General features: G+C 44.9%; 1 protein-coding gene across 1 annotated transcript in view; it reads right to left on the bottom strand.

Annotated features, from left to right (window-relative positions):
* Positions 1–1,118: 1,118 nt before the first annotated feature.
* Positions 1,119–17,379, bottom strand: part of FBXW8 (F-box and WD repeat domain containing 8) — a 52,927-nt gene continuing 36,666 nt past the window's right edge. Inside the window, exons 8-11 of the mRNA XM_009995683.1 lie at positions 8,846–8,973; positions 4,775–4,948; positions 3,016–3,132; positions 1,119–1,263 (exon numbers count right to left, since the gene is read on the bottom strand). Coding sequence (XP_009993985.1) covers positions 1,119–1,263; positions 3,016–3,132; positions 4,775–4,948; positions 8,846–8,973 — 564 coding nt within the window. The remainder of the gene's footprint in view (positions 1,264–3,015; positions 3,133–4,774; positions 4,949–8,845; positions 8,974–17,379) is intronic.

The raw sequence follows: 17,379 nt of genomic DNA, 5'->3' as shown, positions 1-17,379 counted from the left end.
AAACTGGTTCTTTCCATCTCTGTGCAACTTGGGTTTAAGATAAAGCCTGGTTCTCATTTCCACTGGAGGTACCACCCAGCCTAGAAGCTTCTCCCCAGGTGAGTGCCAATGACCCACACAGAGGGATTGTGGCCAGTTCCTCCCCTCTGGTTCATGACACCAACATGATCAATTCCCAGCTTGGAAGCACAGACTGAGTTGACACCCCAAGTCCCAGCCACATGGGAACAATCTCCAGATGCTGTGGAAGTGCATGATCCAGCAGAGAACACACCTGACAACTAACCTGAGACACAACAGCCTCCTGTTCCAGTGCAGAGAGGTTAGTTCACCCTGAAAGACTTAAGAACAAAAACCCCTACAAGCACACATACAATTAGAAAACATTTAATCCAGAATTTAAGAGAATTACAAAAATAATTTATTTTTAAATCATTTTGATGCGTGTGGCCTGATGGGTTTTCAAGCCTTCAGCTTGGCCAAAGCCAACCTTCCTCTCCCTCTCTCCATCATACTCCCCTCTCCCAACCACCAGAACCTCTGATGCATGGTCCTGTTTCTAGACACATTCCAATGCACTCCAAGGAAAAGAAGAACCAGCAGCTCATGACAAGGAAAGCCATTGCAAACGTGTGGTTCAGCAAGATGCTTCTTCCAAGTCCTTGGTGGTTTGTTGCTGGTTTTATTCCCCCCTCTCAGGACAGGCCCAAACTCCTCAATGTGCTCTCAGCCTCCCACCACTTGAGCAGTTTCCCACTCAGGGCTCTCACATCCTGATCATCTCCTCTGCTGAGATGGGATCAGCAGAGGTTTTCCCACAAGCAGCAGGAAGGAACATTTTTGTTTACACTGAAGTTCCCCTTCACTCTCCAGCCCTCCTGTCCCACCACAGTGGACCTCTGAACATCTGTGCAGCAACACACACCAGTGATGTGCTCAAGGGCAGCCACACTCTGTTCTGCTTCATCTCCCCAACATTCGGACAAACGCTCGACCCACATGATGTCCCTGCAGCCAACGCCACCTTTTTGGTGCTTGTCCCCCCTGGAGCTCCTCTTTGCCTTTGGCCATGTCCTTGGCAGAGGGCTGGAGCACAGAAGCCAAGTACAGTGAGTTACCTAGATGCTGTCATAGGGAACTGCAAGGCCAATGTTGTAGTTGTAACCAGTCAGCTCGTCGTAGGAGGAGCGGCAGATGGGGAGGACGCTCTCCAGGGGCAGCTGCTCCACCGAGAACTCGTAGGCGTAAATCACTCCTCGATACCTGCACAGAACAAGCAGGACACCCCATCTCACTTTCACTGTGCAGGAAGTTCAACCAGGCCAAGTGCAAGATCCTGCACCAAGGTCTAGGCAACCCCACACACAAGCACATGTTGAGGGGAGAATGGATGGAGAGCAGTCTTGAGGAGGACTTGGGGGTGTTGGGTGAGGAGAAGCTCAACAGGAGCCCAGAACCCACCTGTGTCCTGGGCTGCATCCCCAGCAGTGTGACCAGCAGGGCCAGGGAGGGGATTGTCCCCTCTCCTCTGCTCTGGTGAGACCCAACCTGGAGAACTGTGTCCAGTTCTGGAGCCCCCAACATAAGAAAGAGATGGAGCCCTTGGAGCGAGGTCAGAGGAGGCCACGGAGATGATGGGAAGGCTGGAGCAGCTCTGCTCTGGGAACAGGCTGGGAGAGTTGGGGTGTTCAGCCTGGAGAGGAGAAGGCTCCAGGGAGACCTTAGAGCAGCTTCCAGTGCCTGAAGGGGCTCCAGGAAAGCTGGGGAGGGGCTTGGGACAAGGGCAGGGACGGATGGGATGAGGGGGAATGGATTAAAACTGGAAGAGGGAGATTTAGGTTGGACATGAGGAGGGAATTCTTTGCTGTGAGGGTGGTGAGAGCCTGGCCCAGGTTGCCCAAGGAAGCTGTGACTGCATCCCTGGCAGTGCTGAAGGGCAGGTTGGATGGGGCTTGGAGCAGCCTGGGCTGGTGGGAGGTGTCCCTGCCCATGCAGGGGGGTGGGACTGGATGATCTTTAAGGTCCCTTCCTACCTAAACCATTCCACAATTCTAGAATTATAAATGCAACAGGGAAAAAGAACCAGAGATTGCCACAAGGATCCAAATTTGATGCTTCAGAAGCTGGATATAAAAACCCAGCCCTTCTGCACCAGGGCTGCCTGTGCAGTTTTAACAGAGAAAACTCCCTCCTGCCTCCTCCCAGGACACCCCCAAGCCCTGGAAACAAGGGGTGAATCATCCCCCCTCCAGCTCTGCAGAGAGGATTGTCATCTGCTGAAGCATTTCTCATCTGTTCAGGGAGGGGGAAGAAAAGTACATTTTAGTTTGATAGTTCAATTAAACATATTAACAGCCATCTGAGATGCAAATACCAAAACCTGGAGTTAAAATACCAGTAGTTTTCCTTTAGGAGGAGATACCAGTAGTCATGTTTGAAGCCAGACTCCCTGTCTGGCTTCTGTGGCCTTTACATTCCTTTGGTGAAAGTGAAATGCTGCTTTTTTTTTTGTGCCCAGAAATAAATAAGGGGCCAACTCATAAATGGTTTTGAGTACTTTAAACTTTGAAAGTTTTATTTTTTAGATGCTACACCTTCTTTATTACTGCTCTGGATCATGACTCAGGTGCTTAGGGTGCCATTGGGGAGGGACTTTTGACCAGGGTTTGTAGTGAGAGGTCAAGGGGGGATGAATTAGAACTGGAAGAGGGAAGGTTTAGGTTAGATATGAGGAAGACATTCTTAGCTGTGAGGTTGGTGAGAGCCTGGCCCAGGCTGCCCAGGGAAGCTGTGGCTGCCCCATCCCTGGCAGTGTTGAAGGGCAGGTTGGATGGGGCTTGGAGCAACCTGGGCTGGTGGGAGGTGTCCCTGCCCATGCAGGGGGGTGGGACTGGATGATCATTAAGGTCCCTTCCCACCCAAACCATAGAATCTGGGATTCTGTGATTTAAAAACATATAGGAAGAGGGATCCTTGCAGAGGCAGAAGCCCTGCCCTCAGAGCTGCCCCACTCACTTGCGGTGCACGGCGAGGTCATCGTCCAGGATGGTGGCACCTCGGGGACTCTTCTCCTCAGGGACATTTGCAGTGATAAGACTGTGAGAATTAAACCACAGGTGACGGACGGGATGTCTGAAAAACAACCCACGGCACGAGGTGAGATGCCACTTCCATCAGACTCCTCAAATCCTGACTCCTAAAAGGAACAGCTCCGGATCAACTCAGGTTCCAGTTAAATCAGCCCCATCTCCACGGCCAGGGGCTGGGGACCTGCACCTTGGGCTCTTCTCCAGCCTGGAGCAGATGAACGCAGCTTTTATCTCCATCTAGTGGGCTCTTAGCAGAACACACGTGGAGGCCACAAAATTCAGACAGTTGGCAGCCTGCAAGGGATCCGGGCTGCTGCTGGCTCTGCTGCTCTGAGGACTGCAGCAGCACATTCCTCCCAAAAAGAAGGGGGGGACACCCAGGACCCCCACACCCACAAGCACTTGAGCTATAGCACAAGGTAAGAGGACTGCTTTTCTTCTTCTCACTGGTGAATAAACTAACCCTGAACCTTTGTAACAGCATTTACTGCTCAAGTGGGAATCACTTATCTTCTCAGATGAGGATGGCTCATCTCCACCACCCTCATGTGTCTCCTGTCACCTCCCTCAGCTCCTGCCCTTGCTTTCCACACACAACACTGGGCTGTAAGCACAGATAACAGCACACACCTCCTTATCTGGGAAAGCATTTTGATTGAAGTGATCCCTTCTGATTCCTATCTAGATTAAACAGTATTTTAAATGTTTCATCTAATGGTTTCAACTTTCAGCACCCTCCAAAGCTCAGACCTGCACTGCCTGCCCTCCTCCTTGGTGTGCTCATTATTGCTGCTCCAGGAGACAATCAATGCAAGATTGTCCTTAATGCATCAGCCCCATCACAACAGGCTTTAGAATTCACAAGGTGAAAGAGAGGGAGATACCTGCTATCCATCAATGACAACTCCAACTTGAACTCCTCTGCCTGTAAATACCTCATCTAGTCCCTCTCCAGGGAAGATGCATTTGAAAAAAATAATCAGGATTTATCTGTTCATTTTATTAAGGGTATCACTCAGACTTATAAAAAGGTAAATCCTTGAGGTCTTCATTCAGACAACCTTAAGTCCCTGGGAATTGTGCCTTGATCAGTAATAATAATTTGGCTGGAATCTTCTGTCAACTCCAGGATACCCATCTCTGCTTCTACTTTCAGTCCTGTACCTGTGCTTTCAGTACAAACAGGCATTTTAATATTTAAATGAGATTAAACACCAGCCTGGCTTTGATGGTGACTGTTAAGGGAACGTGTGGATGAGGTGAACAGAAACACAGACACTGGGTAAGGACACAGCAGAGACAACCAGAACCAGTCACTCTGAACGTGACATCCAGGAGTCCAGCACTTTAAATTCGAGGTTCAAGAGTGTAAATACTGGTTGGGAATGGGGTAAGGAGAAGACACTATGAACTTCATGGAAAACCCAGGGGAAATTATTTCCATGCTCCCTTACACCAACTGAAGCACTGGTTTTTACTGATCCATAAAGAGCCTATGACTGCACAGGACTCAAAGTGAGGATGCAATCTGTTCCCAAATCACATGAAAGCTAAACTGAACACTCAAAAGCTTTAGACATGGACACATTATCATTTTGCTTCTGGATCATCCCATTCCCACATTCCTCCTGTCAGCCAGATCCAATGAACACCCTTGCAGCAGGACCCCAAGCAGCCACCATTACCTGGAGTGCATCTCCCAGAGTTTGGTGCCCATCCGTTGGTCCCACACACACACCAAGCCCTCTTCTCCTCCACTGACAATCTTCCAGTCATCCATCTGGACTGCAGACACTCCTAACTGGTGGGCATAGAGGGAGCACAGGGATTCTCTCTGGCGGAGGTCGAACACTCGGACCCTACAGGAAAGCAAATAAAGACCAGAGATAAAACCTGCTGTGGATCTGCAGCCCAGGGGCTCTGGGAGAACAAGTACTTTGGAGCTATGAAAATGTGTCATAGAATCATGGAATGGTCTGGGTGGGAACGGACCTTAAAGATCATCCAGTTCCACCCCTACCATGGGCAGGGACACCTCCTACCAGCCCAGGTTGCTCCAAGCCCCATCCAACCTGCCCTTCAACACTGCCAGGGATGGGGCAGCCACAGCTTCCCTGGGCAACCTGGACCAGGCTCTCCCCACCCCCACAGCACAGATTTCTTCCTAGTGTCCAACCTCAATCTTCCCTCTTCCAGTTCTGAGCCATTCCCCCTTATCCTCTCACTACATTCCCTCACCTCTAGGACAGCCCCAGCCCTGTACCCACCACAAGGCCAGAAATCCACTGGGCACCAATGCATTTTCCCCCTGACTTCTATTATCAATGACTTTTTGAGGCAAACTTCTGTCACCACATGGGATGTCTCTGTCTCTTTACAAGTCCTAGGTGATAGAAAATATAACTGAGATGAAGAGCCTCCCCAAATTCCAGCAATATCATGAGGCATATAGTGCCAGGTTGTGGGCTAACACATCCTACCCCTGGGTGTCTCACCCACATCCACGTGGCCAAGGGGTAATATGATCATGAGGATCAAGAAAGGATTATTATTATAAAGATTTACAAAGAGACTCCATGGGTAGCAATTGAAAAGCCATGTCAAGGGAATGACAGTTTTATACCCTTTAGTTAATCACCAGAACTGAAACCAAGCTATCCACAAGCAGCCAGCAATCAGAATCACTTCTGATTTCCAAAAGTAACTACTGCCTGCAGGCAGCTCCCAGGTACAGCTGGTTTTCAGAAATTACTGATCACTCAGACAAGGCATTTGGAAGAGAAACATATTGAACATGTGGCTAGAAAGAGAACTGTTAAAAAAAAAAAAAAAAGAGCTTAAGATTTCAGCTACTTAAACAAGTCTACAAAACCAGTGAAGGCTAAAGATATTTAATTTTTTAACTCATCACACATCACTAAGGAGTGTTTTCTGAGCCTTAGATATCAAGGTTAAGAGACAAAGCAAAGTACACAGGGGAATTAAAAAAATGCAGTGAGTGAAAATAGAATAAAAGGAAAAATTCTGATTTGAAAAGAAGGCAAAGAAAGTTTCTCCCAGTGATGCTTGTGAAGAATGAAACCACCAGGTAATACATTCATTCCAGAGAACCCCAAAATACACTTAATCCAACCTATTAACTGTCCTTTATTCCATACCCCTTTTATGATCCTAGGTGTTGGAAGTCTTTTCCTTCCTCAACTGGAGATTGCAACAGATGATTTTACAGGTCACACATGTCAGCACCTGGGATAACAGGGCAACCAACAGCCCAAAACTCCTGCAGGGCAACATCCACCAGACAAACCTGCTGGAGCAGAGTAAGGAGCACACTTAATGTGGCTCCAGTCACCCCTAGGAAAACCCCATTGCAGCTGTTGCTGATGGAGAAAAGGACTTCTTCCTTTCTCCAACTCCAGCAGGGAGAAGCTTTGGCTACATATTAGAGCTGTGCTTTGGGTAAGGATGGGGGATTTTGGAAGTGTTCACTCCCTGTCTTGCTGCACATGTTCTGCACAGCAATCAAAGCTGCTCCTCTTTGGTAAGCACAGTTGGAAACGAAGATCTGATTGTGTCCTGCTTATTTCATTAGCAAGGGCCCAGGTTGCAGGCAGGTGTCCATTCTGGCACACCCCTGGAAGAATCAGAAGCACACTCGAGTTGCTTAGATGTGCTTAAAAAAACCCACATAAATTAATTAAAACAAGAACCAAAAAAGCAACAAAAAAGAAAAGCATTTTGCAAATCCAGGGAGATGCTCTAATGCAGCCCTGGCACAGCTCTCCATCTCCTGCCCCTACAGCTGGGCTCAGTGGGAACACACCAGATCCATCCAAGGGAGCTGTCAGGAAGGTGTGCCCATGACCAAGCTTTGACTCTCCAGTTAGACTATTTTTGAATTAAGCTCACTTGCCTTTCAGAGAGCATGGGACACATGTTTGGATCCCCACTTTTCAGCAATGGAATACAGTGGGCTTGCCATATCTTTGCTTTCCCAGTGCTGTTTGTCATCTTGGGTTCCACCAAGAAAAAGGCTGTTGCTGTGCAGTGCAGCAGGACATGCTCCCTGTTATCAGATCTCTTGGCAGTGTGAAGCACAGGAGCTGATCAGACACATCAGCAAGGCTTCAGGAGTAGTTTTGGTTGGAAAGAGCTTTCCCAGGCCCTACCAAAGCCACTGCACTTCAACAGGGTGGGCTGTGTTCTTCCCAAAACCATGACACTCAATAAAAGAACAGCATATCCTAGTGAAATTGTGACAGTGCTCTATTTAACTCCAGCAGTACCCTTCCTAACTGCTAGCCCTCAGCAGTCAGCACTCACAGAGCCAGTTCCCTCTTTAGTACAGTTGCCCTGTATCAGGTTCAAGCCACATCCCACCCACGGATGCCCAGCACCTATGAATAAATACCCTTCATGCAGCATCAGGAGAGGAACTGACCTCTGAGATACACAGTCTGGTCTCCTGGATGACAAACTCATTTGCTGAACTATTGATTCCTAACTTCTTGCTCTATTAGTGATGGCCAACCCCTGAACTCAGGCAATGCTTGAGCTGAAAAACTGAGAAGCTTTCTGGAGGGAAAAGGGCACAGCCATTTACTCTAGCATGAAGAGTAAATTTCAATCTCACTTCAGGGATTTTTCTACTTTATCTACTTTCTTTTTCCTTTCTCTACTCTCCTATCATTGTGCAAGTGACAAAAACTGAAGGCATTTTTACTGGGGTGGTTTGGAAAATCAATTATCTGCTGTTAGAGGGGAAAAAACGCCCAAGGATTCAGTTACACGTGTCAAACTTCAGCTCTTTCCTTGATCCTCTTTGCTGAGCAAATGTGAGGTTTGCTCACACTGCCTGTGTTTGCTGAGAAGGAAAAGAAGCTGTTTGACAAAATAATCATTTTTGCAAGCTGCTGCACTGGCAGGACAGAGGTCTGGGACTTGGCAAGGGGAGGAACCCGCCTTACAAGCTGATACCCACCACCACACCAGACCACCACCTGCAGCCTGATGCCCAGTGCAGAAAGGAGGAGGGGAAGGAAGAGGGAGCCATTAGAGGCTGGCTCCTCGCCATCCCACATCTCCTTTGGTGCACTGGATCAGACCCCACAAACAACTAGCCAAAAAAAAGAAAATCTAAAAAATTGGACTCAAAGAGTCTTTTTAAGCACTTTAATCCTTTCGCGCCGACTGTTCCCAGTGCGGCCGTTCCTGGCACCAGGTTTTGTGCTGGGAAAATCCTACTCCCCAAGCCAAGGAGTTAAAGAGAAAGCTGCTAATCAGCTAAATAGAAGCTGGAATCTATTCACATGAAAGTCTCTCTGTTTTTGTCACCTGAGGGACATCACAGTGTTCCGAAATACACTCTTGACATCATTTGGCAGACGGACCCATCTCATCCTACATGATTCATCCCTGAGGTTATTTTTTTAATATCAGAAAGTGAGCTTTTAAATGCCAAACTAATTTTGCTGGTGGTGGTGGGGAAGTGGAAGATATTCCAAGTGGTCTCGCTGGGCTGTGCACCAACTGTGTCCACCAAATGGCTTAAAAAGAAAAGTCTTCCCATGGAGCTCTCGGAAACAAAGCAAACTGGCAACCACTTCCAACTATTACCTAATATTTTGTTCCTGAAGTTCATGCAGGCTGCATTGGAAACACTAGAGGAGAAACAAATTCTAGCAGGTCCAGATGTAGGCCAGGAGGTCAGGAAGTAAGTTCATTTGATTTGGGTTACAGCTCTTGGTAGTACCTACCTTCTGTCTTTGTTGCCTGCCACAAGCATGTTTGGAGGGCTGTTCTGGAGGTTGACACACGTAAAGTCACCTATGGAGTTGCCCATCTTCTTCAGACACTGACTTGTTTCCAGGTTGTAAAGAAGAATCTGGCAGAAAGAGGACAAACACCAGCTCAGTGTAGCTCAAGCACAACTAGGTTTGGCTGCAGAAGAGTTACTACCATCAGGGACTCCTTTCTCAACACAGCTCAGATAACAGATCTATCCCTATTAAGAATCACAGAATCACCCTGGTTGGAAAAGACCTTTCAGATCAAGTCCAGCCATTAACCTAACACTGATAAATCCTTAACTAAACCATATCCCTAAGTACTATGTCTATACAACACCTAAATGCCTCCAGGGATAGTGACTCCACCACTGCCCTGGGCAGTCTGTTAAAATGCCTGAACAAGCTTTTTGGAAACAGCACCCTCAGAAATAAGGAAATCAGGTTTCCCAATGGAATCCATTGAGAAGCAGGGATGCAAGGCATCTTGACAGCCAGGATCAGACAGGTAGAGCTTTCAGGCAGGCAAAGCCATAAGGATTTTCTCCAGGTCACATTCTTAAGGCTTACATGGGAATGCAATTGGCTTCTTCATCCATTTTAGCATCTGAAAGAGCAGTAAAACAGAATCTAAACATTTAGGTTTAGACAGATGGACTGTGCAAGAATCAGTCAAAGCCAGCAAACACTGAAGAGCAGACCTGCACACTGAGAGCTGAGTGTGTGCAGATCATGAGGCAGGAACAGATGAAGAAAAATATCACATCTGAAGGGGCAGCTCAGATGGAAGAGGAATCAAAACAATACTGATTTTAAGGAACATCGAAGATGATTCCACCAGAGGCTGGGAGAGAGGTCTGAGCTGCCTGTTCACCCTCCCCATTTTTGTGCAATTTAATGATGTTCAGTGTCCCTCCTGTGGGCCAGGTGAGATTTATCTATTTGGGCCTTTCAGTTGAGGAGAGGAAGTATTTTTAGAAGCAGAAAAATGCACTGCTCAAAGCCCAGTGGAGCTCAGCATCACACCTGGTCTTACATAACTTTGTAAACATTATTAAATTTCGTGCTGATGCTCCTTTAATTGAAAAGAAACCTGTGACCAAGAAAAAGAGTAATAGCAGTTAGAACATTCAAAAAAACCCAAACCCATCTGCCAACATCAACAACGCATCAATATTATTAACTTCTGCTTTTCTGACTATATCCATGTGCATTTTAATATACATTACATGTTCAGTACATATTATTTCACCATTTGCCAGGACAGAGAGAGTGATGCTGCCTGGTCTTTTGCTTCCTGTATGTGCAATCTTAGTAAGCATCTGAAAGGTCAAATGAACAGAGCAGGAGGGGACCATCTTTGTGGTGGAGGCCTCCAGGCAACAAAGGTGAAGCTTTAAAATTCTCTAGAGATACTGCAAAGAAAGGCAGGGAATTTGCAGGTCTCTTTCACCACCACTTCTCCCTGCTAAAGAGCAGGGATGGTTTTATTCAGATTCGTATTATCAGGTCCTAATACTCTGTGATTCCCTGTTGCAATCACCACATCCATACCCAGCTTCCTCAGTTGCTTATATTATACATCTCCCAGCCTTGTCTTGGTAAAGCAATCTGTCTGAAATACTGATTTTTCACCCTTCAACCCAAAAGCCAAAGGAATTTAACCCAAGCTCTGTAAAGCAAGGAAGGCTCTACCTTTGCAGGGAAACTCAGGACATAAAAGTTGCTAAAACAATGAATTTAAACTTCCATACCTATGAAAAACTGGATTAAAATGTTAGTCTTCAAGGTAGAGACCAACTTACAGCCTGTTCTCACTTGCAGCACAGCTTCCAAACAGCTCACTAACCAAACCCAGAGATAATGACATTCTGGCAAGGGTTTTCAGTGCAAAGGAAATTAATATCTGGGCCTGGCAACCAAATTTCCCCTTGGAAAGTTTGGAACAAAAGACAAAGTCAATAAACTGCTGAAGTCAACTTATGAACAATAAAGGATGGGGTCAACAGCAATGTATTCCAGCTCCCAGTTGAGACTCTGAACCAGCCCTTCCCAGCTGCACAGTAAAACTCTGGAGAGGAGAGGGGCCAAATGCTGCTTTCTCAAAAGTCCCCTGGGGCTAATACTTAAATTGAACATCCATAAACTATTAATTTCTCTAAATGACCATAGCTCCCATCTATCCAATAAACATATGATACATACTTGAAAATTCAGTTATGGCCATGAAAGATCACAATGAAAAATTGCTTCCACATAACATTTAAAGATCCCCCTGTTCTACGTTGGGCAAATATGACACATTCTCCTGCCTGCAGCCTCCATTTCAGATCCTCACAGGTAAGCAGCACCAGCTGAAAAATTCCTTATTATTCCTGCATTCCTCACATAACTTGTGGGTGGCTGTCAATTGGAAGTGTTTGCATCTAAGAAAGAGAATCTGTAAAAAAAATAAAGGTTTAGATCCATAAAACTGGAGGAAAAGCTTTTGTTTCATCTTCTTCTACCCTCTCCAAATCCTCCTCTTCTCACTTCAACCTCCATTTTTTAAAGATTGCTGGGTTGCTTTTTAAAAAAAATTTATTCTGCATATGTGTATTTCTAGCCCTACCACTGGAAGAGGGATTCTCTTTTTAATTTTCACTATTCAGGTTTTACACCTATCTGTAAATTGAAATTCAGTCTTGAGCAATTTTATGGTCTGGAGATGCATTTCAAAACCTTATCCTGGCAAACCAATAGGTAAAGAAACAAAAAGAACTGAAAATGCTTTTTTCAAGGCTGAATAATAATTTATTGAAAACAGGGCTTTTAAAAGCATCCTGATGACAATTTTGGAGTGGCTACAACCCTTCTGATGAGCCCTCCTAGAATATCCTAAGGCAACAAAGATTTTCTTTACAAAGGCCAAGGAGAAAGAACGAAAATACCTGGTCAATAGAGACTTGAAATAAGGGCTTGTATGTTAAAGGGCAGATAAAGCATAAGATCTTGAGGAGGTTTATAATCCTATAATGCACACTGCAAAGGGATTACCCTTTTAAAGATATTTATAATCCTATAATGGACAACCCAAGCCCAGTGACCTAATAGGTACTGAACTGAAGGTAAGTGAACCAAGAGCATTTGGGTGTGAAATGAAGTGCCCTGGGACAACACACTAACGAGCAGCCCTTCTCCCAGGGGGGCTGGGGGGACACGAGGGAGGAAAAGCATTAAATACCCCAAGCAGATGGATCAGGTTCTAACGCGCGACAGCAAAAGTGCTACCTCTTCACATTGCTCAAATGAAAAAGTCTTAAGTCATTGGATGGGAGCCAAGCAATCTCCGAGAATGCTTAATAATTCAACAAGCCAGAAATAGCCAGAGTACCTTTACCATTATGTTTAGTTAAAGACCACAGAGATTAGAAAACACATTATCCATCTCAGAGGCGATTCTTTCCATGTTACAAGTCCCTTAACGACCTTTACCATCTCTCCCTCTCTCTCTCTCTCTCTCTTTTAATAAGGCTGAGCAAATGGGACTTCATTTTATCCGATTGCCACAGACTAGTGGTATCAATTATTCATGCTCATACTCTCTTCTTTTGTTAAGGCAGTGCATTAGACTAATTTCCCTCTTTACCCTGAGAGTTGGGTAAGTCTCAAACCCGTGGCCACTGTTCTCAGATAGATGCTGGCAAATTCCTGAGACCAGGCAGAGGAAGAAAGGAAAAGTTACTGTACTTGAGGAAACTGCAGAGCTGGGGTACAGGGAACTCTCTTTAAATGCTGTCCAAGAGCTGCAGAAAGAAGACTAAATTAATTCACAAAGAATTAAAAAGTCTCTGTAGCCAGAATAGCTGAGCTGTGAGCTTCGTTACATCTTGCAGCTAAGTGAGGTCAAGCGTGGTCGATGTACTCTGGGTTGAGATACTTCCAAGAAAAACCAAGGAATTGAAGGAAATGCTGTTGATGGAACTCTTCCATGCATGTCCAATACCCCAGCAGGTGTTTTGGGATCCTGCGTCGTTGGAGATGTCTTTTTTGGATGGAACATTAAAACAACAAATCCCCGAGCACTTGTTATCAAAGAGCCTGTGGTACTTTCAACAAGAGCAGGGGTGTTCAACCCACTGTCCTGGCTGAGAGCCAGCAGAAAACTGCTTTGTGAAACAGCTCCTTTCCCCTCCACAACTGCATTTCTGCTCCTTGTCAAAATTTACCACTAGGAAAAACTGAGCTCTCCCTCAGAACTGGGTTAATCTCTCTTGCCTATCCAGATTTTGCTCTTATTTAGATGAAGTATTGAACAAAACGTACTGCAAAACCACACTCCAAACCTCCATCCTTTTCTTTGCTGAATAATACACAAGATACATGAAAGAACCACTTTCTCAGAAATAACTGCCTGGGACAGAGGTTTCTGACTGTCAGTTTAGAGACAGAGGAGCAAAATAAAACAAACCTGAGTTGCTCAAAGGGGCAGAGGAACAAGCAGCAAGACTGGGGACAGGATTTGTATTGATTTTCAGATTATGTTTTCCCCCCTCTCCTTCTGCCAACTAGAAGAAATGTTGTGGAACACACAAAAATTGCCAACAAAAAAAACGCTTGTGAAATTTCAAGCCCACTATGAGAAAGAAGGGATCTGGTTTTTGCTCAGGTCAAACCCATTGGATTCAAAGGGTACCTACAAAAGCAATGTGGCCATTTCATTGGCATTTGGGGTAGAAGTCATCAAATTAAGTACAACATATGGCACAGACTGCTGCAAGTTTCCCTTTTCTTCCTAAAAGGGAGGTGGAAAGAAAATATTTTCCAAATTGACAAGCCTCAGGGGCACACTTTCCCCCTGCAAATGTATTGAACTGTCTCCTGTAAATATGGCACACTGACACTGCAGCAACAATAACAACAACAAGATTTTACTGTCAACAAATGCAAGGTCAGCATATTGATACTTGTACACAGAGATAAGTGTTCTGGCTCCACAAATTTAAAGATGAGCTAAGATTTCAAAGGGGCAGCTGAGGGAGACAGACAACTGGAGAGAAAGAAAAAAAGAGTAAATCATACACAAAACAGCCAGTAAAATAAATAAATAAATAAATAAAAACCAGTTAATATACATGAATAATGGATGTTTGATTTAAAAGCAGTTTACTCCAATATGATGTAATTTTTGACAAACAGCCAGAGAGACTATTTTGCAAGTTCTTGCCAGATACAAGTCATTGTGTAAAGCTGGTAACACAAGCCTTTCTCTGAGCATGTGGAAAATTGACTTTCATGCCACCCGAAAGGTGACTTTAGGCTGGCAAAGGAGAGCTCCTCTTTTGCATATGCTGAGCTGCTCCAAGTGCCTCGAGCAATGCTTAAAGACCCACGCTGAGAGTTGCAACAATAAAGAGTCTCAATAGCTTGCAGCAAATCCAGCTGCAAACAAAGCCCTACACCCCACCTGCTCCCCTCAAACTCCTGCAACAGCCAAAGTTGCACATGAAGCCGAAGACAAGCGTGGTTTGGTTTTTTTCTTTTCAGTTTCCTTTTGTTTGGAGTCAAAAAGTAAAGACTCCAAGCTGGTGGCAAGAAGGAGAGCCAAGCATTGTGCAGGCAGGCAGCGGGCAAGCTCGGGTCTGCCAAGGCACCTGCAAGCTTTGCTGTTCCAGCCCTGGACACTGCCAGGAGCCAGGGCTCTGCCAGCCCTCGTGGGCTTGGGATGTGGACAGATGTCTGCTAGGACCTAGGAGGAGGTCACCAGGCTCATCTGACTTGTGGCTGAGGACTGGTGTACGAGCTCAGGTACCCAGAGATGATCTTTACCCACCGTACCACCCATAAACCTAGAAACACACTTTCCTTAACCTAAGGATAGGGCAGGTAAAAGCAAGGCAAGGTAATTCTTAAAAACAGAATAAATCCTCTTGGTTTTACAGATTATCACCTGGAACACAATCCTAGCAGCTGTATTTTTTACCTTAGCTATGCTCATGTTGAGTTATTCACATGAATGTCCAAACAGGACAAAAAACCCAACCACCAGAATACCATGAGCATCAGCCAACACAAAAGGCATTCTTCTATTATTATTTCTTAACTTGCAAAATTGTTTTTGGTTATTTACAAAGGCAGAAATAACAAGATGGATGATTGTTACTTTTCAGCAAGAGAGGGGTTCAATCAATACAACATGCAAAATGTAGTCAAGGAAAACTTCTGGTCTCTGCTGGTCTCTGTTCCCTTGCAGTGCCTGACTTCTCAAAAGTTACACAGTTCAGATCCTCAGAAAGAGTTCTGTCCCTCCTTGCTATCAAGGAGTTCATAAAAAGGAATTTAAACCACCTTTCACCATTAAAGATCTGCCAGTGCTTTACAGTTCTACAGTTCCCTGAAGGAAAATTGTCTGGGCAAGTCCCGTATGTTCAAATTCAGCCCCTGGTAAGACCTGCCCTTCTATTGGTAAGAAAACAAGATTTCAAAGATCAATTTGTTGAAAACTGGACTATTTACAAGGGTCACAGTGGTTAAAACTGAAAAAAAAAAAAGACAACAACACATTTTTTAAATGAGAAAAATAAAGATTAAAAAAAGTTGAAATCTTAGGAACTCCACAAGAACTGGAGACATTCCAGCTCTAGAAAAGCCAACAGAAGCTTACTAGTTAACAAAGAAAAGGATTTTAGTTAAAATAAGGTGCAAAAATGATGTAATGGCTTATATAAAGCAGCTGTGACCTAAATACATCATCCAAGACAGACTGTGGAGTATGAAATTCAACTTAAAGGATTATTTAAAATTTTTAAAGTTAATACTAGTTCATAACATCCATTTCAAGTGGTTAATTCTACTGGATACACTCACGTTAGGAAGCAGTTGAAGAACTCTGTGGAAACATTCAACACAGGAGCAAAACTAGTATTTCAGTTGCTGAGAAGAGGCAGGTGATGTTGAACACCCTCCATCAAGCACAAGCCAATCACCAGCTCATCAAAACAGATGAACAAAACAGCATAACAAACTCCCAGGACATCTGATCCCAACATGTTTAGCCTTCCCTTTTGAAGCTGGAGGCTCAAAAATCATGACTGTCCTTCCTCCCTTCACTTCTCTCCTCCCCATCGACCTGTCCTGAAATAAGGTTCAGTTTGGGCACAAAGAACCAAAAAGACAAACTCTGAACTGAGCTTTATGATGCACTCAAGAGAGGAAGAGTTCTTCAGCTGCATGAGTTTCCAATAAAACTCTCTTGCATACTATATGAAGTTTCTTTGTTAGCAAAACCCCCAAATCCTCCAGTTCTGGTTATCTTCTATCACCAAAACCTGTGGAATACATTAAAAAATTTCAATTGAATTTTTAATACAGGAGAAAGTTGGGGTTCTCACCCCCCCACACGAGAATAAAGCACCTATAAATTCCATAGAAATAATCCAGGAGCAGGAGAGAGCTCAGCTGAAGCTCCAGAAGGAGACCAGACTTACTTGACAGCAGACAGTTAATTCAGGGAAGCTTATAAATACACCAGCTGTGAGAAAAGCTTCAGTCAGATCCCACAGTCAGTGAGATGATTGCATCAGAAATCAGATGATGTCAATCCTGACAGTCACAGCCCTACCTGTTGAAGAGCTTCATATCCTGCCACGAGGAGGACCAAAACCAGCTCCAGCTGAAATCTGTAGATGTCCATGGAGTTTGAAAATCATTTTCCATACAATGCTCAAATTCAAACATGGGAATGCCAAGACTTGGTGATGCTGCTGCAGGGTTGAGATCAGGCCTCTCCAAACTGCATGACACAGGGTAATGTTATTCCCTAGACACCATTCTTCAAGGAATGTTCACTGGATGCCAGGAGGACCACTTCAGGCTGAGAGGGAAAGCCAGGGCTAGGGTTTTCCCTGTGGTTCATTACCTGTCTATATGATTTACCCTGTATGAGCCTGGATGGGAACACAGATCTCTACATCTCAAGAACTGGGGATTTAAGGAAAACAGTACATTGTAGATGATGTGACTACAGCTGACACAATCCTTACTGAAGAAATTTCTCTTAGTTTAACGTAAAACAAAGAGCTCCAGGAGCACTAGACAGACTCTCAAGAAGCAGCCTCATATTTGGGCTGTCTGATGCTTAATGAAGTGAAAGTTGAACTTCTTACAGCTGAAGCATTTATGTTCTCCCCTCTCTCCTGCACGGATGTCTGTCATCTAACAGAAGCAAGTCTAAGCCACAGATTTTACGTTTTTTTTCCCTCTCTGACAGAAAAGCTCCTACAAAATGCCTCAGATCTCTGCTCTGCTGTCAAATGTGGTTAAAATTAGACAATTAAATAAAAAGAGAGAAGGAAAATGATGGTTTCCCTAGCTGTATGTTCACCAGAAAGCAGGTTACCAGGCAGTGCTTGCACTGAAGAAAAGAGACACCCCTCAGGAGAAAACAAAGCAAGCCCCAAACTGAGGAGAAACACAGCAACACAGCCAGCAGGGCTGGAAATCTTCATCACGACGTTCCCAAGACC

Source organism: Chaetura pelagica, unplaced genomic scaffold, assembly GCF_000747805.2.
Source record: "Chaetura pelagica isolate M959 unplaced genomic scaffold, ChaPel_1.0 scaffold254, whole genome shotgun sequence".
Taxonomy (NCBI): Eukaryota; Metazoa; Chordata; class Aves; order Apodiformes; family Apodidae; genus Chaetura; species Chaetura pelagica.
The sequence above is the reverse complement of the archived record's forward strand: the minus strand, read 5'-3'. Positions and strand labels throughout refer to the sequence as shown.